This window comes from Hydra viridissima, unplaced genomic scaffold (assembly GCF_058129835.1).
Source record: "Hydra viridissima isolate aposymbiotic clone 2 unplaced genomic scaffold, HvirCarnegie_v1 scaffold_1, whole genome shotgun sequence".
Taxonomy (NCBI): Eukaryota; Metazoa; Cnidaria; class Hydrozoa; order Anthoathecata; family Hydridae; genus Hydra; species Hydra viridissima.
In genome coordinates, this window is record NW_028324300.1 from 13553897 (window position 1) to 13581065 (window position 27169).

General features: G+C 31.6%; 2 protein-coding genes across 3 annotated transcripts; both read left to right on the forward strand.

Moving 5' to 3' along the window:
- Positions 1-4973: 4973 nt before the first annotated feature.
- LOC145188084 (PHD finger protein 10-like) lies at positions 4974-14575 on the forward strand. 2 transcript variants are annotated; one of them, XR_016453967.1, is made up of 15 exons: positions 4974-5262; positions 7556-7639; positions 8475-8542; positions 8773-8838; positions 9283-9411; positions 9852-9955; positions 11491-11575; positions 11708-11791; positions 12052-12148; positions 12325-12437; positions 12587-12676; positions 13503-13594; positions 13806-13870; positions 13999-14111; positions 14314-14575. XR_016453967.1 is itself a non-coding variant. In XM_090092457.1 (15 exons), exons 1-15 carry the CDS (start codon positions 5028-5030, stop codon positions 14442-14444), a joined length of 1542 nt encoding a protein of 513 aa, XP_089948583.1. In that variant the 5' UTR covers positions 4974-5027; the 3' UTR covers positions 14445-14575. The 2 variants fall into 2 exon arrangements, 1 of the variants encoding a protein (XP_089948583.1); XM_090092457.1 differs by having other exon boundaries at positions 12601-12676.
- Positions 14576-17412: 2837 nt separating this feature from the next.
- LOC149893438 (uncharacterized) lies at positions 17413-17958 on the forward strand. The gene has a single exon (XM_090065764.1). The coding sequence runs from the start codon at positions 17413-17415 to the stop codon at positions 17956-17958; it is 546 nt and encodes a 181-aa protein (XP_089921890.1).
- Positions 17959-27169: the final 9211 nt, after the last annotated feature.

The window sequence follows — 27169 nt, forward strand, 5'->3', positions numbered from 1 at the left end:
TCCTTCGTATATTATAAATTTTGTATTAATTTAATAAATATATCAGTTAATGTCATTTTATTCAGGCAAATATTACTTTATATTATTAAATTTACGGCCGGTCAAAGATGCTTAAGAAAATAATGATAATTTTTAATGACTTTAGCTCTTCTAAATTCTCATGCTAGAGAAAATAAACAATATTTAGACCCTTTTTGACTTTATGCAAAGAAGATTTTAATTTGAGTTTTCACCAAACAATAACTTCCTGCGCAATATTTTCCTAAAATCTTTTGCAAGATACAAAAAAAAAAAAAAGTAGACTTATTTTTTTCTTCTAGGGAATTAGAGAAGAGGGATGCCAAATGTCCCCGTGCCTACTGTGCAAATGTGTAAGACCTTTAAGAATATGTTGTACATGATGTTGCCAAATCCTGGGTTTTATCTTCCTTTCAATTACCGTATTAATACCAAAGCGTTTTACGCTAAATCTTAAGTGAGAAGTTTTTTTTATACCCTCATTTGACATCAGTAATGTGACTTTTGTATACCAAGCAGAAAATTATTTATAAAAAAAGATTTTTCAAATGTTTTTGAACACCTTATTTTGTAAAAAAATCTTCACTTTACCTGCTTAACTTAACCTGCTTCACCTAACTTGCTTCATTTAACCTGCTTCACTCAACCTGCTGTTTTCAATTTTTTGTTGTTCGTATAACTGTCAGATGCCAAATTAATAAACATATTTTAATTTTAAAGTGCCATTAGTTATTTAAAGTAAAATTTATTAGGAATCTGTTTTAATTTGATAAAATCTATTTAGAAACTTCTAATAAGTTGAAGTTAATTCTTTTAGTAGTAAACGTTATTTGAAGTTTTACATTTCTATTTGCTGCATGACGACGCTTTGTACTGTGAAGTGGTTTATAAAAAAAATGGAAAATTAGCGGAAAAATAAAGATGGTAAACAGAAAGTTTCCTATTCACCTCTATATTTATGTAAGTTCTGCTAAAAATTTTTAACATATTAAAAAAGGCATTGTGAGGCATTTTTACAGATATAGGTAGGATGCATCATGCTGACATCTTCTGACAAAAAATTAATGAAAAAATTAAAACATCCACCCCATCGGATTTCCATTAAATTTTAACCAGTGGTGCATATCAATGAAACATGAAAAATTGCAAAATTTGAGTCCCCATTTCCAGATGGTTCAAAAGTTATGATGTTTTGAAATTTTGCCTAAAATGCAGTACTTTTTGTTCACGTCTGCCATGATGGAGTTTTTAGCATCACCTTTTTTTTGAATAATTCAAATTTTAGTGGATGAAAACTAAAATCCAGAGAAAATAACCCAATTCAAAATTTTGATCATTTTTTAATTTTAAAATGGTCATAACAAGTTTCTACGCTTTTTTTAAAGTTTACATTTTGAAAATATAATTTACAGAACTGGAAAAATTAGGAACTTTCCATGAAATAATTATTCTCTCTATCCATTTTGAAAACAATACCAAGCCAGTAAAGTTCATTATATTTGTACAATAGGTATTGTGATATTGTAACATTGTCAATCTGAACTGTCGATCATTTTAGGGGCAGTGGCTCCCCCCCCCCCCGGAAATTTTTACTGATAATATATTATCACGGATTATTACGGGGGCGAATAGATACTCTCGCCCTCATGATAATCCGTGATAGTATATTAATAGTATAAATTTCCGGGGGGGGGGGGAGCCACTGCCCCTAAAATGATCGACAGTTCAGATTGACAATGTTACAATATCACAATACCTATTGTACAAATATAATGAACTGCCCCCGTGGACTCGGCGCCTATGGATATGAGCGAAGAAAATGTTAGGTTGTCAACACGGAGCCAGCAGACCACTTTTTCAGTCAAAGATAGCTGAGTTACTATGGCGTATAAGAGTTGGCAATAACAAGTATGGCAAGATAATAAACTGTATTTCATATATTTACAAGTGTAGCACTCGTTTTTATTGTTTTTATGGGAAAAGATGTATCAATACTGTACTCTCTCATCCCCTAATTTTTATGATTGATTGTGATAGAGAATCCTATTCTGATTGAGAATCGTATAAACACACAGATCTCAAAGTCAATATAAAGTGCTCTTACTGAAGTTGAATCTTGAAAAATACACAACTAATCTTTAATATTAGCCATCTGGAGCTAATTTTATTAAAAAGTAAAATTTTTTAAAGTTAAAACAGCCTGGTTTTTAATTGCTTTCGAATAATCAATTTTTAATTGATTTCGATTATTACAACATGCCAATTAGTTTGTCTTTTACTAATTTTATGGAATAATTAAAAAATTTTTTTTTTGTTAATTACGTAAAGCAATAAACTCAAGAGCTACTAAAACTGTTTTTATCAAAAATACATAAATTTAAAACTTCCTTTTATAATATTAATTTAGCCCGAAGTAAAATTTTATTTTTTATTGCGCGTGTAATATTAAAAGAAAAATTTCAAAACGTTATAAAGATTTTAAAAAATTATTTTTTTAAAAAAAGTAGTCAATTATGTTTAAAAATTCAAATTCACAAGAATGAATTTCTTTTGTAAAAATAATAACGGTGTTAAAGCTCGTTTGTGTCTGATTACACTCGAAAAAAGTTTTGCATTTCTAATAAAACAAAAAAATTTTTTTATAGTAAAAACCGGGCTGGCAGTTTTTTGATTTTGAAAACAAAATCAAACGTAAAGTGAGTTTACTCAAGATGGCGAATATTAGCAATTTGTTGTATGTTTCTCAACATTCAACTTCAGATTAGAGCCCTTTACATTGATTTTTTAGACCTATGTTTTTCATCAGCATAAAATTTTCTATCGCAATCAATCCTAAAAATAGGACGATGGGGGAAGGGGAGTGGGAGGGGGTAATAGCGCAAAAACTCATTTTGAATATTTAAATTTATTTTTTAAAAACGAAAATTAGTCTTCACAAAATATTGTAAATAATGACTTCAGTTAAAAAATAGTTATTAAAATAATAAAATGGAATATAATTTTTAAAAATTTTTCTTTCATAACTGCAGTTTATTATTCTTACGAAAAATTATTATTTAATCATTAATTTCAATCAACTTAATTAAACAGACAATTTTTACTAAAACTTTTACTCCACTGAGCGTTTTTCCGGGGTTATTCTTAAATTTTCTTTTATTAATTTTGAATATTAATGCTATTGTAAAGATGGTATATGCAGTGTAATAGTTACTTTCTTTTTCTTTTGAGTTTTACAACGCTCAAGTTTACCCTCATGAAATTTATATATATATATATATATATATATATATATATATATATATATATATATATATATATATATATATACACAGTGGGGTGCAAAAAAAAAGCCACACTAATATTTTTTCTTCATTTTAAGTATAAAATGTATAATCAAGCAAAACAAAAAAAATTGGATGTGTCAGTGAAAAATTTAGGACTGAAAAGGTATGTTTATATATAAACTAATATTTACATAAATAAAATCTTTAAGAAAAAGATTAATATGGACACATTTAATATTTTAGAAAACATCTAACGGATGTAGAAATTGGACGAATTATTGAAGCTGCTGACCAAGGAGAGTCTCATAGAAGCATTGGAAAGCGTTTTAAACGAGAAAACTCAACTATTAGTAGATTGGTAAAGAAGTATAAACACACTGGTGAAACTGAAAGGTCTGCTGGATCTGGGAGAAAGCCTAAAACTTCAAAAAAAGAAGATCGCTACATTCTTAACGCTGTCAAAAAAAATCGTAAAATCACATGTTCTGAGATAAAACTAGATTTGAACCTTACTAATATCTCAAAGTGGACAATATCTCGCAGAATAAAAGCATCGGGTTGTTTTTTTTCTGGAAAGCAAATTAAAAAACCCTTTGTTAGTGAAATCAATCGAAAAAAACGATTAAAGTGGTGCATTGAGCACAAAGATTGGACATGTGAACAATGGGCTAAAGTTATTTGGAGCGACGAGTCTCCTTTTGTTTTGTTTTATAATGGTCGATCTCACTGTTGGAAATTAATTGGGGAAAAATTCAACTACCAAACATGCAAGGCAACAATTAAACATGACAGAAAGATTAATGTTTGGGGTTGTTTTAGTGCACACAAAGTTGGAAAACTTTACCGGGTGAAGGGCATCATGGACCAGCATATGTATCATAAAATCTTAGTTAATCAGCTTGGACCAAGTATAAAAGAACTTTTTCCTAATAGTGACTACATCTTTCAACATGATAACGATCCTAAACATACAGCACGGTTGAATAAAAGATATCTAGAATCTAAATTAATACCAGTTATGTCTTGGCCAGCACAGTCTCCTGATTTAAATCCAATAGAAAACCTTTGGTCTATATTGGATAGAAAATTGAAAGATCGTAGAGCAACAAATGAAGATGATTTGTTCCAAATTCTTCTTGATGGTTGGAATGCTTTGCCAAACGATTTATTAAAAAGACTTGTAGATAGTATGCCTTCCAGATGCGCAGAAGTCATAAAAAACAAAGGATGGCCAATTAAGTACTAAAACAGCTGAAACCTAAAAAATGCTTTACAAATCCTAATTTCTTTTTATTATATGTAATATACAATGATGTTATAAACATTTTTATCAAAATTGTCCTATAATACTTTTATTATACGAGTCTTACTCATTTTTTGTTGCTGTTTTTATTAAAAAAACTAGTGTGGCTTTTTTTTTGCACCACCCTGTATATATATATATATATATATATATATATATATATATATATATATATATATATATATATATATATATATATATATATATGTATATATATATATATATATATATATATATATATATATATATATAAATTTCATGAGGGTTACACACATGTATATGTAAACTGAAAAAATTACAACTATTTATGGTATTTAAAGCTACTTAAGTATATAAATAAGTACTTAAAGTTATTGAATATATAGTATTTATATTTATATATAATGTTTGTATTTATATATGCAGTAGTGAAATAAATCAAAATGAATAATGATAGTGATGATAATGATAATATTCCCTTAGCAATTGTTTTGAGGCAAACAACAGGTGGTCCCTCTTCAAATGTAGAAGAAAGCTCACAGAACTTACAAGAATGTTCATATGTAAATTATTTGCATGAGTATAAATGGCCAAAGTCAAACCATGGGCAATTTAAAATGCTATTTGAAAATTTAGTAGCTTACCTTCAAATTAATCCAAATGACAGCACCTTAAATAGTAAGAAAATTTTTTTTTTATTTTTTCAAATTTTATTATTATTTTACATTTTCTATGAAGTTGTCTTACACTTATTTATTTTTACAACATTTCTTTAATTTAATTTTATTTCTTCTCAATTTATACTATATTTATTGATCAATATTAGAAGGTTTATTTGATTATATTTTAACCAATTTCAAGAAAACTTTGTAGAACCCAATCTTTAATTTTCCTAACTGTTACATATCATTATCTGCATTATGTAGATAGGTTAAATTTGCAATTTCAGAGTTCCAAGTGCAGTGATTTAGAAATTTTATCCTTAAATTTTATCCTTAAATTTTATCCTTAAATTTTATCCTTAAATTTTATCCTTAAATTTTATCCTTAAATTTTATCCTTAAATTTTATCCTTGTAAACACTATTGCGTGGCACCCCTCGATTCCTCAAAAAGGTACAAATAGACAACTTTAAAGCATTGTAACATTTTTTTTAACTTTTAGCAACATTTTTTCTAGAACTATTTTTTTTGATATCTCTGTCTTAAAAGTAATGATTTTTATTAACTGTATCATATTAGAAAAAAGTTATAACCACCTAAAAAATGTCAACCTAAAGTTTGGTTTTTTACTTCAAGATTCTTCTTTTAGTTGGTATAAAAAATTTAGACTAGGTATTTTGAACCAAAATTTTCAATAAAAGCTTGTTTCAATAACAACTTCAGCAGCTTGCAGCTTTCCTTAGGAAAACAATTTTAGTTTTATCAAAGTGTAGTAAATATTCAAAAAAGGATAAAATATATTTAATATAGATATGTATTAGGCTAGAGTAGGTAATTGCTAATCAAAGTTTTTTGAGTATTGTGGAATAAAAAAATAACTTATCTATTTTTATATATTGCACATATATAACAAATGGAAGAAGACTGGCTTGATTTGGAAAAATATGATGACTCAACTTCATCTTGTATAATAAATGAAAGGTTTTCAACAAAATTCATTTGTATAATAAATTCATTTGGTTTTAGGTTTTCTTTTACCAACTTTAAAAAGCATTTCTGGGATTTGTTGACATAATGATGCTTTTTTAGCTTTTTTTCAATTCTCTCTTTTCCAGGACACTTCTCACACTCATAAAACACACATGCTTTATTTTCTATTGAATATACAGCTAAAAACATCAAATCTTTTGACTTTATTTGTTTTTTAATGCTTCCACCATATGATTTGGATTTTGATAGTTGATACAAACACAGACTATATCTGTGCCACATTTTTCATCATCAATACAATGATGTTGCCTTAAGAGAGCAAACAATGTCAGAAAAGTAAAAGAAGAAAATTTTACACTTGTTGTTAAATGGAGAGTTATAAAGCATTGCAAATTGTACAATCCAACCACAAAAAATTGCATTGCTATGCCTGCATGAAAAATTGATGATAATAATGTATCAACAAGGAAACCTAATGAATAAAAAAATGAAATGGTTTCAAAATGCAGACACAAAAGAAAAATTCTTCTCTTACAATTTGTATGTATGTATGTATGTATGTATGTATGTATGTATGTATGTATGTATGTATGTATGTATGTATGTATGTATGTATGTATGTATGTATGTATGTATGTATGTATATGAATGATATATTACAAGCTATTCCAAAATGGCTGAAAATTCGGACTATATATATTTTTAGATATATTTGATTTCTAAAATGTAACAAGCTGCTTACATTTTGCCCATTTATTGCAGTCAATAGTAGCTTATCAGAAAACTAACATGTAAGGGCTTGTTGATGAATAGAAAAATACAACATTTAACTTCACTTTGCCATTATTTGGTATTTTTCTGAATTTTTCCAATGTTTAGGAGGTTATAACTTTTTTTTTAGTTAAAGTTAGTAAAAATCTATATTTTTAAGACAGAAATATCTGCAAAAAAAGTTCTAGAAAAAATGAGTTAGCTGTTGAAAGTGATAAGAAAGTTATTAGGCTTTAAAGTTGTCTGTTTTTACCATTTGAGATGATGAGGGGAGGTGAGAGGTGCCACCTGAGAGTGCTTTAAGGCTATAATTTCAAAACCGCTGCACTTGGGAATTTGAAAATGCAAATATTAACCCATGTAAAAATCAGGAAAATTAGAGAGGGTTTCCACAGGCCATTAGTTGAAATATAATGATCTGACCCTGTAACTAAAAATACTTTTCTCAAATAACATTTGATGAATGATGTTCAAGTTGTTGTTTTTTTCTTTAAAGTAGAATAAGTTTAACAAGAACTTTTATAATTTTTTATTAACATAATGTTTAGATTTGAAGAGACAAGATCTTTTGGACAGTGAAAAAACCTATTTATCAGGGGATGTAAGATTTAAAATGAATTGCATTGATAAAAGTAAGAATATGAATTATCAAAAAATAAGTACATTAAATTAAATTTCAGTGAGTGTCATTGTTGTGAATATATTTAAGATAAATTTTTTTCAGCAAAGATGTTCTTTTATTTTCTTTTTTTTTTCTTACTAAAGCATAAGAGGCATGTTTTTTAATGGTGTATTTAATGTGATTTATGAATAAAAAGGATGAGAGTTTCTTTTTCAACAGAAAGGATAAACATGAAAAAAATTTTCTTGTATGTGCCAAAATCATAACTTCTTCAGTCACTGAGCAATATTTGAAAAAAAAAAAGAGTTTAATAAAGGGAATAGTAATTGGTGTATTACTTTAAATTGTCAAATAAAAAATTATTTATTCATCTAACGATTCAAATAACAGATCCCTGCATAGAGCAAATATGTTTGAATTTTTTTAAAGAAATAGTTGATAATATTAATATTGATCTTAATAGCACCTTCAGATAAATCTATCATTCGATAGTGCGATAATGGTTAATAACTTTTTTCTTTTTTTTAAAAAAAAAACAAAACAAAAAGATGATAATAACTTTGTCATTTTCAATATCTAAGGTTTGTACCACTGTATAATGTAAAACTTGTAAATTATCCAAGGAGTACTGGAGTACTGGAACTTCAATCAGCAAAATAATACTCCAATAATTAAATAGAATATATCAAGCAAATGTGCGCCTTTTTTTAAAACTAAATCTATACTTACAAAGGAATACACAATGAATGTATACCCCTTAAAATATTATTTTGTTCCTAAAATTTATCTTAAACTATTATGCTCTTAAGTATGCATGTTTACAAGTTTTCAATTTTTTTCTTTAGATACTCAATCAGTGTTAGCAGAAGATGCTTGTGATTTCATGGTTGAACATTTTCCTGAAAAGTTTAAGGTTAAAATAAAAAAGCTAGGAATGCGAAACCTTTTTTTTAAATGAATTGTCAAGCATTCATTGCAATTATATCATTGGCTGTAAATTTTATCCATTCACTGTATGATAAAATGTTTTGAATTTGTGTGAAGTGGTTTCAGAATCTCTTTTTAAAAAATCCCAATATAACAATGAGTTTACTTTCTCCAGAATTCATTTACTTTGTATACAGGATATATGAAATCTTATAGGAATACCTTCGCACCAGTCACCATCATGAAATAAAGAAGATAGTTCTTCATCAAGAAAAGCAGAGGGTTTGTGTTTGTTTGTATTTTGTTTTTACTAAAAAAATTACTCAGACATTGTTCACAAATCTGATTTTAACATTTCTACAAAATAAAAAGATGTTCTTAAAGATTTAAAGTTCATTTCAAAGGGTAAAAATTTCATGAGGGACAAATGCTGTAAGATGGTAACTTTTCTATAAAGTCATAAAATCTTTGTTTCATCATGTCTTTAAAAATCTAATGTACATCAAAAAATTGATCATTTCAAACAATTAATACAAAACTTATTTTTGTTTTACAACTAATAATTTTAATGTAATTAAGTACTGATAAATAATACTAGTAATTCTATTGGTTCACCATCAGTAAGATGAACAAGTTTGTTATTCAAACGTTTCTTAATAAAATAAATAGTTTAAAAAATAAAATTAAAATGTTATTAACTGACAAAAAAATTGTATTGTTGTTTAGGCTCAAGGCATACAAGGAAAAATGCCTTCTAATTTAAAACGTGCATTAAAACAGACAGCAGAATATAATTCACAATTAAATGCACTTCGAAAAGATGAGAGATGTGCATACTTTGACTTGCAAACACAGGTAAAAAATTTCATACTGATAGTTAAGTAGTCAAATTTTAGTTTTTTCATTCATTGTAACCATGTTAGTGTTTTATTTTATAATAAAATATTTTAAATGTTTTAAGATTTTGTTGACAGTTTTGAAATATTTAATACTTGTTAAAACTTTTTTACACATGACCACACTTATTAAGATAAAGATCTCCTAACTTGTTTTCTTCCCTATATCCTTAACAATGTTATATTTTTTCCCTGTTCGTACTGTGAGCCATATTTTTCTATTGAGACAAAACATTTTTCACAATTACAAGTTTGGTTTTCAAACACTTTAGGTTATACACACATATATAAAATTTTGTTGTTTAAACAAATAATTGTTCAAAAATTTAAAATTAAAATTAAAATGTGATGGCTTTTACTATAAAAAAAAAAGTGTATTTTAAAAATCGTTTGATTTAGATCATTCATCATCCACAAAAAAAGCAAAAGTTTGATCCTCATCACCAATATCCTCAATATCCGATTGCAGTCTTACCTGGGCAGTTTCAAGAGTATTTTAAAAGGTAAAGTTTCATAGATTCACTGATTGAGCTTGAGTCATAGCAGAGAACATATTGAAGCCATCTGGTTTATTGTAAATATGGGGAGTTTTACTACTGCAAATTGAAAATCAGCTCAATACCCATCAGTATTGCGCTACCAACTATCCCCCTTCTGTATGAAATTAAGCCTGAATGCTAATCAATGTCTCAACCAAGCGTTTAGAGAAGATGTTATTGGTAAAAGTAGAATGTTTAAAAAAAATATGAATGGTTTAAAAAAAAAGTTTAGCAAAGATAAAAGTTCATAAAACACCCTTTAAAGTGGCTGGTCTATGAAGTGACAGTAAGATGGTTCCCAATTTGATTGGCTACCTTTATCACTGGTGATGAAAGTTAGAGGATGTGAGATATCCAAGTGAAGTTGTTGGACAAATAGTTTTCCATACAAAGTTGGCTTCTAAGATAAAAATCTTTTTTTAAACTACAGTGAAGATAAATCAAATTTTTGTTCAAAACTATGATTTACAGCTTGAAAGTTCTCATACAACCACTGTACTCACCTGAGCTAAAAAAAATCAAATGAACATTAAAAGTTAAAAAACAAGGACAAGATGAAAGCATCAAACAGTATTTGATAAGTTAGTTGATTTCTAGAATATCAAAAAATATCTTCATGATTTGATTAGTTAAAAGCTGCAGATGGTCAATAATAATCACTATATTATTGATTGATGTATTTTTTATGTTTTACAAAAAATGCATTAAGATGCATAGAAATTTCCAGAAATATTTTTATTAAACCCAATTGCTAGTGGCCTGTTTAACCAATATTACTTAGTATGTATAGTTTGTCTTATCTTGTGTCTTTATAATGATAAAAAAGTGATCTAAACAGCAAAGCAACATCTTCAAAGTTCAAAATGAAGCTTACCAAAAGAGTTAGCTACTTTAAATCTAAAAATAATAAGAAATGTACTGTAGTGCCTTGTAGCATTTAGAGGTGTTTAAGCTTGAAATACTAAACTTTAATGCATCCATTTATACCCATATTTTAAATATTTTGGTACTGCATTACTTGCTAAGCACTAAAAGATTTTGCTTGTAATTTAATTAAAGTTTTTAACCAAATTTAGTGTTAATTTATTCAAAGATTAAATCTTAATGTGCATCAAAACAAAAAGAAAAAAAATGTTTTGTCAGTGTTCATGATGAGCAGCATTTAAATTCATCTTAAAACATTCAAAACACCTGTACAAAGTCTTTTAAAGCTTTTAAAAATTTTTTTAAATTTGATATCAGGTTAAATTTGATAGTCAGTTCATTGTATTCAGTTTACAAAATGTTGAACTTTTAGCTTCTTCCGTCAAAATTTTTTTTTAATTTAATTTTTTTTCTTCTGCGTTAACAGCTTGAAGTTCTTGAAAGTTTTCTAAATAAAATTCATAAACACAAATTATAATAAATATATATAAACACAAATTATAATAAATTGTAGTAATTGTAATAATAGCAAAACTATTTTAATGAATATTTTAAGTTTGTATTTTTTCTTTCAGATATTCCCCAGAAGAGCTTCAATGTTTTCCTTTGAATACAGTGCTGAGAACTACAGAATTTAAAAGCCTATTTTTACCTAATGAAGTAAATTGATAAACAGCTAAGATATATTTTCTGTCACAGCATTCTAGAAAATTGCATTTCTCAGAACTTTTATGTTCTAATGATTGTTTAAATTGCAGAATAAAACTTATGGTAATAATAACTATTTTGCAGAATGAAAACAATGGAAAGTTACCTGCTGATAAAAAGTCATCTAAAGATAGTTTAAATATCTCCATACAGAAAAATGACAATGAAGTAAGTTTTGTATCCCAAAGGAATTAAAGGTCCTTAAAATGTTTATTATGTTTTTTTTTATATTACTATTATATTATATTTTTTACTTAAAGTTCTTTTTTTTTCTCTTACTTTTCTATCTTCAATAAAAAGTTTAGGAAAATTTAAATCAAAAAGAAATTGTTTTAGAAAAATTTTTTGCTGATTTTAGAAATTTAAATATATTTTGAGGTCAAACTAAAAATTTTTAATATTTTAAACTAAATTCTTAATAAATTTAGAAAGACAACTTTTGTGGGATCTGCATGAAAGGGGAAGAAACAAACAAGAATGGTGTACGAGAAAAGTTAATTAATTGCTCGCAATGTTCCAATGGAGGTTTAAATTTAGTTGTTTAGTTATAAATGTTGGTTTTCTGGTTTGTTTTTTTTTTTCCATTTTTCATTGTTTTCTATTTTTTTTAATTAGATTTTTGTTTCCTGTTTCCTTTATTAAATTTTTATTTTCTTCATCAGATTTTAATTCAGTTTAAATTTACTTAATAACATTTTTAGGGCATCCATCTTGTCTCGATATGAATAAGAACATATTAAATGTTATCAAAGGTTATGCATGGCAATGTATGGAATGTAAAGTTTGTACAGAATGCCTTGCCCCTCATGACGAAGTATTATTTTATCAAATTGCACTTGAAAAAAATTTTTTTTACATATTTAAAAACTTCTGGAAAGTTTTTAACTATTCTTTATATTTTGCAAAATGTAAAAAGTTTTTTTTTATCTTTTAGTTTTTTTGATTTTAATTAAGTTGTACTAGTTAATGGATTTTAGGATGAAATGATGTTTTGTGATAATTGTGACCGTGGTTACCATAGCTATTGTGTGGGAGTGAAGGAAATACCAAAAGGTATTATTTTGCATTATCAAAATTGCTGGTTTTAAAGTTTTACAAACTGTAGAAGAAAGATAAAAAGTTGTTTTTGCTTAATGATCAAATGTTGTAGGACAACAACAGCATTAGTTGTTAATCTAAAACTTAAAAAATTTTCAACATTTGATGATCATGAATTTTGATAAAATATGATTAGAGTTTGTTAAAAATTTCAGTTATTGTTTTACTTGTAGAATGTTTTATTTTGTGATGCATGAATATCAATAGCAGCTGCATATTGTCATAACTAAAATTCTCCATAGGATTTGCTTGTTCAAAATCTCAACCCAAGATTTATCATTTCCAAAGTATATCTTGGGTTGAGATGTGTGATATATTATATTAGAACTAAATTAGTAAGTTGACTTGTTTTGGCTTCCTTTGTAATTACCAGTTTATTATTATGATATTTTGCAGCAACGACTTTTAATGTCAACTGTTGTTCTATTAGTTTCCATATATTCAGTTGCATTATGCACCTAGAATGATCAGTATGCTGTGCCAACTCAAATTTCACTTTGGCTAAAATATTATTATATTTTAGCTTACTGTTCAAACTTTATTTTTCCATATTTTGTAATGACGTTTTGTCCGAAGTGATTTACGATTACTGTAAAACGTCAATCGAAATCGAACAAAAATAACCTTGCGAATAAAATATGCAATCTCAATTTAAGCTTAATTATCTTAATCTAACTAAATTTTTTTTTTTTTTAAATTAGATCTTTAATCAAAATCCTATATGCATAAATAGTTTATTAAAATACACGGATGTAAAAAGTTATGCTATGTCCTATTTCAGGACGCTGGGTATGCAATCGTTGTGGCAAATGCTGCTCTTGTCTTACTAGAGAACCTGTTCCTGATGGAGGCAAAGGTCATTGGAAAATGGAAGTAGGTGAAAAAGAGTTTTTTTTTTTTTTTTTTTTTTTTTTTTTTTATCTTTTCCAATTCACGAGTAGTTAGAGTTTTTATAGAATGAAATTATAATTCATAGATGCACGATGATGTGTGGGTATAAAATGCAAGATCGTATGCAAATGTAAGATGAATTTTTAGGGTGCAGATTCTTAGTTTTTCAATAATATTTTTGGTTTTTTTTTAGTTCACCAAACCAACAGACGGCTCACAGCCTGAGTTCCTTCAAAGTCATTGCAGAAAATGTTCTATGTAGATTTTTCTTCTTCATTTTATTGATTCGTCAACTTGATGTGAACATTAGTTTTAATTTGCAGCAAGTTTAAATCGAGCACGTTTTTGTTATGTTATTCGAGCAAAAGCAAAAATTTCTTCTTTAGATTATTTCGTAAAGGAAGTTTTTGTCCAGTATGTTTGAAAGTTTATTGTGATGACGACGATGTGATTAATCCAATGGTGTGCTGCGACACCTGCGATCGTTGGATACACACCGGTAATTGATATTTTTCAATTCATCTTTTACCAGATTTAATCTATGCTACATTTCGAAGCTCAAAAATAATTTTTTTGTTTACATTGTCATGATTTTTTTACTTTTTTAAAATATGCGCTCGATTTGTCTTTGTGAAGTTTTGAATATTGATGTTTAGCAGAGTCATCAAGGTAAGTCTCATTTTTTTGTTGATATGTTTTAGATTGCGATGGAATTGACGAGCAACGTTACACGGAATTATCTAAGGACCATCGTTCAGCATACACTTGCGTTTTATGTCGCGGTGAAAAAGAAGAAAGAATGGATTTATTCCATAGAAATAATCGACGATAATCGATGAATCCGTCTATGTTATAAGACTTTTATCCTTTATTTTTTTTGTTTATTACAAACAAAATTTAAAGGTCTTTTTTTTTTTTTTTTCTGTAACTTATTTTTATTGTAGCAAAAATTTTTCCGTTTTACTTTTTTTTTTTTTTAACGGATATTTTTAACGTTTTCATGTTACTCTATATATCTTATGAATTGGTGGTGACGTTGAAGGGAAATTTAAATTTCACCAACAAATAAAGGAAGAAATCTCATCATCAGCAATCCTGTAAGAAGTATAAACATCTTTTGTCTCGGGAATTAACAGCAGGCAAACTCTACATAATCAACGTTTTTTCTCATTTTATTTCTTTTTTGGTGTTTGAATTCAAATTAATGTAAAATTTGAATACGTGCTACAATTGAAAATAATTGTTCTGCTGGTCATGGAGTGCCCTTTTTTCAACAACAAAAGAGTTTCATGAAACATTAGAAAAGCACAAGGTTGTGAGGCGTGTTAAAATAATGCTCTTACATGGTTTATGTTTGTTTTTTATCTGGTTCTGTGGTTGTTACCAAAAAATCTTTAGGTTTTTGGATTACAAAATCACAAATCTTGTAATCAGTCATTATTAGCTGCAAGAGTAATCTAACGTTGAAGGGGAAGTTATGGTGGCTCCGCGAACTGCACAGAAATGGTTCAAGCCTTTTAATGAAGACTGCTTGGATCTTGAGGACAGGCCACGTTAAAGACGACTGACAATTTTTGGACGAAGGAGACCTGCAAGTTTATTTGGATGTTGAAGCACACGCAAATTGGTTGTAGAACATTGTTATAGATCGTCACTACCATAAAAGGAGAGTTCTGGGACAAAACCATTTTTCATCGCCGTTATGAAATTTTTTGTATAATCGCGGGGTGAAAATTTTCTGGGACAAAATGATTTTTTTTGATGATTGTTTTGAATTTTTTTTTGATAATCGCGGGGTTGAAAATTTTTCTGGGATAAAAATTCCCGACGACGAGTACAAGAAAACGTTTTATTTTTTTTCATGACGTGATAAAACGCGTAATGAAAAAAAATTTTAATTTTTGTAAAGGTGTTTAAATCTTTCCCGAAAAATTTCTTTTTTTCTTTGTTCTTGTTCTTGTTCGAGAATTGATTTGTACATTTTAATTTCACGCCATCCAAATCCTTTGCTCATTAAATATTCAATGTGGTCAAGTGTTTTTATGCTTCTAATTTTTCCGTCCTCATTTCGCAATATTCTAGTTTTTTTGTTCATTTTATTATGCCAAGAAAATTATTTAACTCAAAAAAATTTTTTTTAAAAGGATTCTTGAGAATGGGGAGTTTTGTCCGAGAAGCAATCAAGATAGGATAGGTACATATTTTCCATCTCTTTTGAAGTAAAATTCATCTTTGAGTAAGCACCATCTGATAGAGGACACGTTTACCGACTTCAAAAAATAAGCGTGATCCAAAAAGAAATGGAGGATGAAAAAGTGAAAAGAATGGCTTTGAGCAAAAAGTACCATCGAGTGGCAAAAATTATTCGTTTTGCAGACGATGGGTTGCAAACGTTGTGCATTGGTTTAGGAATTACAAGTATTGTACTTTTGTCAATCGTTGTTGCCACTCCAGTTTCGATTGCGTGCGAGGGGATTGCGGTTGGAATGGGTGCTTTGTCCATTTTTGGAAACCATCAAAACAAAAAAATGATGATAAAGGCTGAAAAGCACGAAAAATTAAAAGTTCTTTCCGAGTCAAAATTGAACACGATTAGCGATCACATTTCAAAATCGCTCATGGACGGGTTTGTGAGCGATTCCGAATACGAATTAGTTCTCAGCGAGCTGAAAAAATACTGGTCGAAACGCATGCAATGGAGAGAGAAGGGAAACCAACCGTACCAAAAGCTTCGAGAAGCGAAAAGTGGGATAAGATTGTTTCAAAATTTTGGGAAAGAAATTACACAAAAACGAGGGGAATAAAAGGTCGTGGAGTGATCATTCTTCCGAGCGATCCAAATGCTCTTGTGCAACGACTTAGTTTGAGCATCGCCGCTGGTCATGCTGGAAATATTGCATCGAGAAACGAAGCTGTTGCCATTTGTGAAGAGCTTTTGAGGCAGGGGGAAATAAACAAAGAGGATTACCGATCGATTCAAAAATACATCGAGTCGTGAAACACGATGGCGAATTAAAAAAATATTTTCTCATTTTAAAAATGCTCATTGTGAACAACAAAAGATATATAAAAAAGAACGTTGTCGGAGGCGGAGGAATCGTGGACACGTTTAAAAATTTTTTTAGGAGAATGATAGCTTCAAACGCATCAAAGTCATCTCTTCATTTATTGAGGAAAGCAGCAGCAAGCGAAATTGGAAGAGAAGCAATCACAGCCGCAAAATCTGCCGGAAAAGAATTGGCCTCTTCTGCCATATCGACAGCCAAAGACGTTGCCATCGACAAAGGAAAAAAAGCGATTGAAAAAGTTTACGCCAAGACACAATTTTAAACAAAGCGGCAAAGGTGAATCAGTATGCATCTATTAATCCGATGGAAGAACTGCATAAAAAAATGTTTGGTTCGTCCATTCAAGTAAAAAAGAAAATGACAAAAAAGAACGCTTCTAGAATCCAAGATCTGGTTAAAATGGGGAGCAGGCTTTTGATTGCGTGATTTTTTTTTGACGAATCAAAAATGACAAATTTTTTTTTCTCATTTTAAAAAAATGATAAACACCGACAGATTAAGAATTGATGAAAAGCCTGTGTACGACACCGGTATTGAAAAAGTTGATTTTTTCGAGTACCTTCCAACAAATCTCGATTTAAATTCTTCAGGATCGATCGTTTTTGAGATTGATTGCCAGTCTGTGCAAAAGTTCCGTCTGATGCTTACATCCTCGTCGAAGGAGTTCTGAAAAAAGCAGACGGAACAGCTTACGCAGCAGCAGACCAAATTGCTCTGGTAAACAACGCCATCATGTACTTGTTCAGCGACGTCACTTACGAATTATCAGGACAGCAAATTGAAAGAGTCATGTACCCAGGTCAGGGAACAACCATTCTTGGATTGCTGAAATATCCTTTCGGTTTTCAGATTACCGATGGTTTGAAGCAAATGTGGTACAAAGACACTTCAGTAGCAACTGGAAACGCAGGGTTCGTCGTCAGGCGAGAACACTTGTTTGCAGACACCACATCCATTGGAGCATTTTCTTTTAAGGTACCTTTAAAACACATTTTTGCTTTTTGCGAAACTTACGATAAAGCTATTTACGGATTCAGACATACATTAACCTTTACAAAAAAAAAATATGATGACGCCATTTACAGAGCGGGAACTGTTACTGCAGGAATGATCGATCTTAAAAAATTCAGACTTTTTATGCCTAGAATTGAGCTGGATATTTTGAAAAAATCCGAATTTTTGAATTTAATGACAAAGAAAATTTCCGTTGACGTAGATTACAAAGCAAACAAAATCGAAAGGCAAGTCATCCCCGCTGGTCTCACAGAATTCACCTGAACTCTCGGAAGGAACACGGACAAAAGCGTTCCGCAATTTATTTTGTTCGGTCTTCAGACAAACAAAGGTTCCAGTCAAACCACAAATCCAGCCTTATTCGATCATTGCGATATCAGCAATTTTTTCGCTACAGTCAATGGTATAAAATATCCAAATTATAATTATGACTTGAATTTTGGAGAAAAGAAAGTGGTTATGGCTTATGCAGATGCGTTCTCTTTTGACGAAAAATATTACGGCACAAACGAGCTTGTTTGCCAATCCGGTTTGTCTCTGCTTGAATATATAAAATTGTTTCCGTTGTTCGTGATTGATATCACCAAGCAAAAAGAAAGAGTTGTTTCCGAAACGGCTGAATTGGTTTTGAACCTAAAATTCCGAACGGCAGTACCAGAAAATCAGTTATTTTCGCAGTGATCATTTCCGATAAAAAGCTTAATTTTGTTTCAGACGGAACCAACATGAACGCTGTTTATTAGGTCTAAAAAGCCGTTATTAGATTCTTGACAAAAAAAATGATTTAAAACTTTTTTTTTTTCTTTTTAAAAAATAAAACATGAGACTAACAAAAAATTATCTAAAAAATTTGCTGAGGGAAAATGGAGTCACAAAAACCTCAAACAATTTATTGACTTTGATGATGATTGCGGTTGAGAACAATCTTGTAAGCAAAGATTCGCTTTTGGAAGGTGCAAAAGAATACAAGCCGGTGGGTCGACCAAAAAAAGAAATAAAAACGGAAAATGCGAAAACGGAAAATTCAAAAAAAACGATCGATCCAAAATACGAGAGGCTTGGTTCAATTCAAAAAAAACCTGTTTCTGTGAAAACGACCAACATCGAAACCGGGGAAGTGGTTGAATACGGATCCCTTTACAAAGCGATGAAAAAGACAGGTCATGGCTGGAAATATTTGGAGCGTCGAGATGGAAAAGTGGAAAATGGAATAAAGATTGAAAATTTTTCTGAAAAACTGGAAAACAGAAAAAAAACTCCAAGTCCGAAAAAAAATTTTCAATTCTCGGAAAAAAAGAATTGAAAAAAATTCTCGGAAAAAAAGAATTGAAAAAAATTCTCGGAAAAAAGAATTGAAAAAAATTCTCGGAAAAAAAGAATTGAAAAAAATTCTCGGAAAAAAAAGAAAAAAAATGAATTAGAAAAAAAAATTTTTTTTCTTGGCATAATAAAATGGAAAACAAAATGCGGAAAAATGAAAAAAACTCAAAAAATTGATTTTGAGTTAAATAATTTTCTTGGCAATAAAAAAATGGAAAACAAAGCTGTCAAAGAAAAAAAAGTCTCAATGGCAACATTGAAAAGTCAGGCTAGAGACCGGGCGATAAAAGGTTTTTCAAAAATGACCAGGGAACAGCTCGTTGAGGCTATAAAAACAACAAGACCTGTCATTGGTCTCAATCCTGTAGCTCGTAGACGGACGACAGATGCGAGGCCAATTGTTCCTGCTCCTCGTTCGATTGCTCAAAGCCCAGTTTCGAGACCGATTCCTGCACCGCGTCCTGATCTTAGTTCGATTGCCCCGCGTCAAATTGCTCAAAAGCCTGTCATCGCTCAAAAGCCTGTCATCGCTCCGAAACCATCAACAATTCCACCAAGACGTATCACGTGGAAACCAGCTCTTCCTCAAAAACCAGCCCATTTGCAAAATCCTGTCGTTGCGACGACATCTGTTCAAGAACCGTCGCGTTATATCGTTGACGCTCCTGTTCCAGATTCGCCTCCTGCGATGACTCCTGGAATTTTTTCAAGGTTTACAACGGCTGTAAAAAACGCGGTCGTCAACAGTTACAACAGCGTGCTTGAGTTCGTTGATCCGTACGTTCCAGAGCCGGTAAAAAAAAGGTTGAAAAATAAAAAAAGAGAATTAAAAAAAAGAATTTTGTCTCTCAAATCGCTCGTGTTCGGAAAACCTCAAATTGATTTTCAATTGACCGATCACGCGCTGATACATGTTGCAAAACAATTTTCACATCAAGTCGAGGGAAACCAAAAGGATGCTTCTGCCTTTTTACATTTAGCGAAAGACGGAGCGATAAAAGTTCTTCAAGAAAATAAAAACAAAAAAGCGAGCCTTGTTTTGACTTGCGATATGGAGAGCGTTAGCCTTACTACGGGAGAGGAGGTGCATCGAATCGTACCTTTTTTGTCAAAAGCTGGGATTATTTTGGAGTCGACGGATTTGGGAGAATTTTACGACACGGCAAAAGATGAGATTTTGGAAAACATGATCAAGTACAACAAGATGGGTTCAAATTGCACAGTGTCAGCCATCTTGAAAATGGACATCAATTTAATTGACTACAGACCCATCGGAGGACGGTCGTACATCCCTCTCGACGACTTTTTGGCGAGCAAAAAAGCAATCATAAACATGGAAAACGAAGACAACGAATGTTTCAAGTGGTGCGTCACCAGAGCGTTGAACATGAAAGAAAAACACGGCGAAAGAATTGACAAAGGTTTGATTGAGAAATCGAAAAATTTAAATTGGGAAGGGATTGATTTCCCGGTCAAACTCGATCAAATCAAAAAATTTGAAAAAAATAATCCAGAAATAAGCGTCAACGTTTTCATGTGTGAAAATAAATCTGTTCAACCTTTACAAATAACCAAATTTTTGCAACGGAAAAATGAAATTGATTTGATGCTTATTTCAGACAAAAAAACGAATCATTATTGTCTGAATAAAAATCTGAGTCGACTCATTTCCTCCCAAGCATCCAAAAAAAACGGAAAAAAATATTTTTGTAGAAATTGCTTGCAGGGAATGAAAAGCGAGGAGGATCTTTCAAAACATTCATCCTATTGCAGAGAGCACAGCGCTGTTCGAATCGATCTTCCTCCAAAAAATTCGTTCATGAAATTTGAGCACACAGAAAGGTCGATGAGAGTCCCATTTGTGGTTTACGCTGATTTTGAAAGTTTTGTCAAACCGATGGACTCGTGCGAACAAGATCCAGACCAGTCGTACACCAAAAAGTTTCAAAGACACGTTCCAAGCTCCTTTTCCTTTTACATCAAATGTTTTGACGAATCCGTTTACAACAAGGGACCTACAATTTCCGTGTCGGAAAGCGAGGACGACGACATTGGCGAATTTTTTGTCGACAGCTTGGAAAAAGCAATAAAAAAAGTCTTTGCAAAAATCGTGAAAAAAAATATGGTATTCACAAAGGCCGATGAAAATAATTTCAAAGCCGCAACCGTTTGCCACATTTGCGAAGAAAAAATCCTCGATGAAGAAAAGGTGCGCGATCACTGTCATTTTACTGGAAAATATCGAGGAGCGGCTCACAACGAATGCAACTTAAAATACAAAATCCCAAAATTCATTCCGGTCGTTTTTCACAACTTGTCTGGTTACGACAGCCATTTGTTTATAAAAAAATTAGGAGGAGAAATAACCTGCGTTCCATGCAACGAGGAAAAGTACATCAGCTTTTCGAAAAAAATAACAGAGGGAGAGCACATTGGGAAAGACGGAAAAACAAAAGAAAAAAAAATTGAATTGAGGTCCATCGATAGCTTTAAATTCATGGCCTCCAGTTTGGACAGTTTGTCTAAAAATTTAAAGCCGGAACAGTTCAAAAACCTCGCAAAATATTATGAAGGAGAAAAATTCGATTTGCTTTGTAAAAAAGGAGTGTACCCTTACGATTGGGTTGACTCATTCGATAAGTTTTATGAAACACAATTGCCACCAAAAGAAGCGTTTTTCTCAAAACTCAGCCACGATGGAATAAGCGACGAAAATTACGCGCATGCGCAAAAGGTTTGGAACGTGTTTCAATGCAGAACGTTCAGAGATTATCATGATTTGTACAACGTGTCGGACATTTTGATCCTGGCAGATATCTTTGAAAACTTTAGGGACGTTTGCATAAAAAATTACAAGCTCGATCCAGCTTGGTATTATACATCTCCCGGGTTGGCTTGAGATGCTTGTTTGAAAAAAACAAAAATAAAATTGGAATTGTTGAGCGACCCAGACATGCTTCGAATGATCCAAAAAGGAACCCGTGGAGCAATCAGCATGATCTCAAACCGACATGGAAAATCGAACAACAAATACATGGGCGAGTCATACGATCCAAACCAACCATCTAAATTTATTCAATACTTGGACGCTAACAACCTGTACGGATGGGCTATGTGTAAACCTCTTCCAACCCACGGTTTCGAATGGATGACCGAAGATGAATTATCCGATTGGAAATCGGTTCCGTGCATTTTGGAGGTTGATTTGGATTATCCGGAAAGCCTTCACAACGAACACAATGATTACCCTCTGGCTCCTGAGAGAATGAAAATTGGAAAAGTGGATAAGCTCGTTCCAAATTTAAACGACAAAAATAATTATGTCCTCGACTGCGAAAACCTAAAATTGTACGAACAACTGGGAATGAAAATTTCAAAGGTGCACAGAGGCATAAAATTTGAACAGCGTGAATGGATGAAACTGTACATTGACCTCAACACCGAATTGAGAACAAAAGCCACCAGCGAATTTGAGAAGGAATTTTTTAAGCTGATGAACAATTCGGTGTTTGGAAAAACCATGGAAAACATTGAAAAGCGAGTGGATGTGAGACTGGTGACAAAAAGAGAAAAAGCCACAAAATTAGCCTCCAAACCAAATTACGACCGTCACACTATTTTCGACGAAAACTTGATTGCCGTTCATATGAAAAGAAAAAATCTTTTTTTCAACAAACCAATTTATTTGGGAATGTCCATCTTGGATTTGAGCAAGACTTTAATGTTTGCTTTCCACTATGATTACATCAGAAAAAAGTATCCAAGCAAAGCAAAGCTGTTGATGACGGACACGGACTCGCTGGTTTACGAAATAGAAACGGACGATTTTTACAAAAACATTTCCGACGACGTGGAAAGCAAATTTGACACGAGCGATTTTGACAAAAACCATCCAGCCGTTCAAAGTGTTGGGTTCAAAGTGGGTTTAAACAAAAAGGTCATTGGGATGTTCAAAGACGAAACCGGAGGAAAGCAGATTGAAGAGTTTGTTGGTCTCAGGTCGAAATTGTACTCTTACAAAATCCATGAAAAAGAGCACAAAAAATGCAAAAGAGTCAAAAACCCACGACAATTACAAAAACTGCTTAAAAAGCAAAAAAGAAAAAGTAAACAAAATGAACGTCATCCGATCCCATTTGCACGACATTTACATCGAAGAAATCAACAAAGTCTCTCTCAGCTCCGACGATGATAAAAGAATCATTTTGGAAGATGGTATACACACGTTGGCTTATGGGCATTACAAATTAAAAGAAAAGGAACAAAAGATAAGTGACAAAAATGGGGAGACAAATTAAAAAAAGGAACAAAAGGTAAGTGACAAAAATGAGGAGGCAAATTAAAAAAGGAAAAAAAATTAACAAATTAAAAAAATGAACAAAATGATCAATGTGGAAGGAATTATTTTGCCGAACGAGGCTTTGACCAATTTTCAATTGGTGGAAGCAGCAAAAAAACTAAAAATAAAAAACTTTCGAGGGGTTTTTGTCAGAGACATATTGCCAAAAAAAGCGAGAAAAAAAGAATGCGGGATTATCAACAAGGGGGATTCGAGCACTGGAGGGTTTCATTGGGTGTGCTGGTACAAAGACAGTGATAAAAAATATAGCTTTGACTCTTACGCTCAACCCCCTCTCGTCGAGCTAGTCGATTATTAAAAAAGCCCTGTCTTTTACAATAGCGAAAGGGTTCAATTTGGAAACACGTCTTATTGTGGTTATTTGTGCCTTTACGTTTTGAAAAAATGTGAAGAGGGAAACAGCTTTCAAGACGTTGTCAACACCCTTTGGTGATTGCAAATTGAATTTAAAAAAATTTTTACCCTTTTATAAAATGATTGACAAATTCAACAGAAACGAATTCAGCGCTTATTTAGAAAATCTTACAGCAGACTCAACAAGCAACGTTTATATTAAAACGGATGAGTCCAGCACCATCACTGCAGACATTGATTTTAACTCTCAAAAAATCATTAATTTGGCAGAACCAACCAACTCGCACGACGCCGCCACAAAAAATTACGTTGACACGCATTTGACAGGAGGAGGAACTTCAGTTGGCACAGCGGACTTAGATTTAAATTCCCATAAATTAATCAATGTGCTCAATCCGTCAAATGCGCAAGACGCCGCGACAAAAAGTTACGCAGACGTTTTGTTACAAAAATCCAACTTTTTAGGGCTTGTTCCAAATTCAAGCTTTTCGTCCTTAGGATTAAAATCGCAAACGGTAGCATCAGCCGCCACGACAACAGTTTTCACTTACTCGGACGGACCTGGTGTTCTAAGAAGGTTATGGTTGGCTCTCAGTGGAAACTTTCCTGGAAATGTTTTCATTCGAATATTTACAGATGGCGAAATTAACGTTGGAAATTATTCAGAAACCACGGAAGGAATAGGAGTGGACAACACTGGACTTGCTTGCGAATTGCTTTTTTCTCCCATTGGAGGACCTTTTTACGCCAATTCTTTGCAAGGATGCAACGTTTTAAGCAACACTTCGTTGGGAGGATATTTTGCTCTTGACATGCCGTTCAGGACAAACATCGGCATTCAACTGGTAAACAAAAATACCTCTACAATCACTTACTGGATTCAACCGTTCATTTCCACTCTTGCTTCCATTCCTGCCTCCATCCCTCTTTTCAAACTTTACTGCAAGACCTTCAGATATTTAAACACCACTTACGGAAACGAATATGTTTTGCTAGACACAAATGGAAAAGGAAATGGAGTTTTTCTAAAATACATCAGGATGCACATCATCGGCGCTTCTGGAAGCTGGTGGGAATCGAGAGTCCGAATGTACGACGGCAATTTTCCTCCTGGAAACGGAACCGTTCTCAGTCCTTGGACACCTTATAATACAAACAGTTACACTACTTTTTCTGGATATGACGGTAACAGCAAATGTATCTTTTCCTCGTCTGGATTGGAAGATTTTTACTTGTCTTCGTGGAACGGATCAAACATATCCTCTTTCAACAACACATCGACTGGATTGCTGTTACAATCCAATGCTTCCATCGGCTCTACTACCACCATTTCGTTTTACAGAAATTTTGCAGAAGCAGACTCCATGCCCAGCGTCGCAGCCGGAAGAAGGCTCGTTGTCACTCTCAACTCCGGCGATGCGCAAGTCGGTCAATCCGGAAGCTTTAACCTTCTTCTCGGACAAGCCTATTATTACGCCTAATTCTCAAGATTTAAACACCTTTACAAAAATTAAAGTTTTTTTTCATTACGCGTTTTATCACGTCATGAAAAAAAATAAAACGTTTTCTTGTACTCGTCGTCGGGAATTTTTATCCCAGAAAAATTTTCAACCCCGTGATTATCAAAAAAAAATTCAAAACGATCATCAAAAAAAATCATTTTGTCCCAGAAAATTTTCACCCCGCGATTATACAAAAAATTTCATAACGGCGATGAAAAATGGTTTTGTCCCAGAACTCTCCTTTTATAGTAGTATCGTCTCAAGAAACACGGTATCGATCTTAAGAAAACACGGTATCGATCACCTTATTTTAACACGTCCTAGGCCCAAAATCTTCGACATCAACATAACATCATTAGAAGTTCCTACAGGTGTGACATAAAAAGCATTTCCTATAAAAATTATTTAAAGAGAGAGGTGGAGCTTTTTCCTGATTGTTCAGTGTAGCAAAGAGGAAATTTTTGAAAACCCAGCAAAAAGTGTATTTTTTATTTATATATTAAAAAAAAATTTTTTTTTCAATATTTTTTTTGTGAACGATCGAATTATCGAACGGGCGAATTATCGGACGGGCGAATTATCGGACGGGCGAATTATCGGACGGGCGAATTAGGAAAACTATTGAACTTCCGGATTTTGAATTAAAAAAAAAAACAAACAATTGGTTGCCCAACTCAGCTTGTTTTATGTCATCACACTACTATGCTTGAGAAAAATGCACTTGAAATTTGAGAGAACTACAATCTGCTCATGAATGACATTTAAATTAATTTTAAGGTTATCAAATATTTATGGGCATTAAAACATACACAGTCACATGATTTTTATGAAAAGATAAACCATTGTGTGCTCGAAACAATCGTTTTATACTTTATAATTGTAACAATTATTTTTCATTTTCGAGAACAAAATTCTTATCAATCAATGAATTCTTATAGTTGCAAGTATTGTATAAGGTTCTATTTCAAAATTCTTGTAAAATCTTGTTTTTAAACTATCCGAGATTAAACTATCCGAGGTTAAGTGTCTTGAATTTAAATGGAAATTCTACACATTTAGAATATTATCTAAAAAAAAGAAAAGAAAACTATTTTATTACAGAAAATTTAGTAAAATCCATCGGCCAATAGTGGTAATACATTTTTATCAAAATAATGTATTTTAGCATATGAGTAAAAATTGAGTGGATAACACTAGCGACATAGAGTTGCCATAAACGTCCTGTCTATTTCAGGCACAAAATTTTTTGCTTCTCTTTTGATACTAAATATGTGAATCTGCAAGTTTCTCTTTTCGTAGAGATTGTGTCCGCAAGAAAATGGAAGTGAATTTATTTTCGTGCTTCGTTTTAAATGCGATGGTAAAAAACTGAGGAACATTTTAACTAGCTTAGTTGGTTTTTGTGAAAGGTTTACTACTAAAATGGTATTATTTAGAAGTTGCCTAAACATTCAAAAAATTTTATTCCTTCATTTGAAGGATATTAAATGGTTTCAATCGCCCAACAGTCTTAAGCATATTGATCGAACCCAGGGGACTGAATATTATGATCTTCTTCAGGCTATGATCGATACTAAGTACTGCAACAAATTCTTAAATGCAGTTTTGGGTGCATTCAGAAAACTTTGAAGGGATAGTCTCGATCTCTGGATATTTACTAAAAAACCCGACAGATTTTTTTATGTGAGGACAAGATTCAATGAAACACTAAATTTTTAAATATGGCCTATTCAATGCAATTTCCTGAGCTACCAGACTGGCCTTCTGAATAGATACAACAAAAAACAGAATTATCTAATGAAAGATGTGCAGTCATGTTGTATAAAAGACAATTTCCCCAGATAAAACAGTTAGACACCTCACCCTAAGCAAGTGCGAAACTGAGTACAGGACACCCTGACCTTCTATCTTTTTTAAATTTTTCACGAGGATCTTCTTT

Bases quoted from the DNA above. Each gene is read 5' to 3' on its own strand.
- LOC149893438 (XM_090065764.1), top strand. From the start codon at position 17,413: ATGTACTTGTTCAGCGACGTCACTTACGAATTATCAGGACAGCAAATT.
- LOC145188084 (XM_090092457.1), top strand. From the start codon at position 5,028: ATGAATAATGATAGTGATGATAATGATAATATTCCCTTAGCAATTGTT. The intron at 12,438-12,600 runs GTATTATTTTAT...AATGGATTTTAG, and splicing joins GCCTTGCCCCTCATGACGAA to GATGAAATGATGTTTTGTGA. The intron at 13,871-13,998 runs GTAGATTTTTCT...TTTCTTCTTTAG, and splicing joins CATTGCAGAAAATGTTCTAT to ATTATTTCGTAAAGGAAGTT.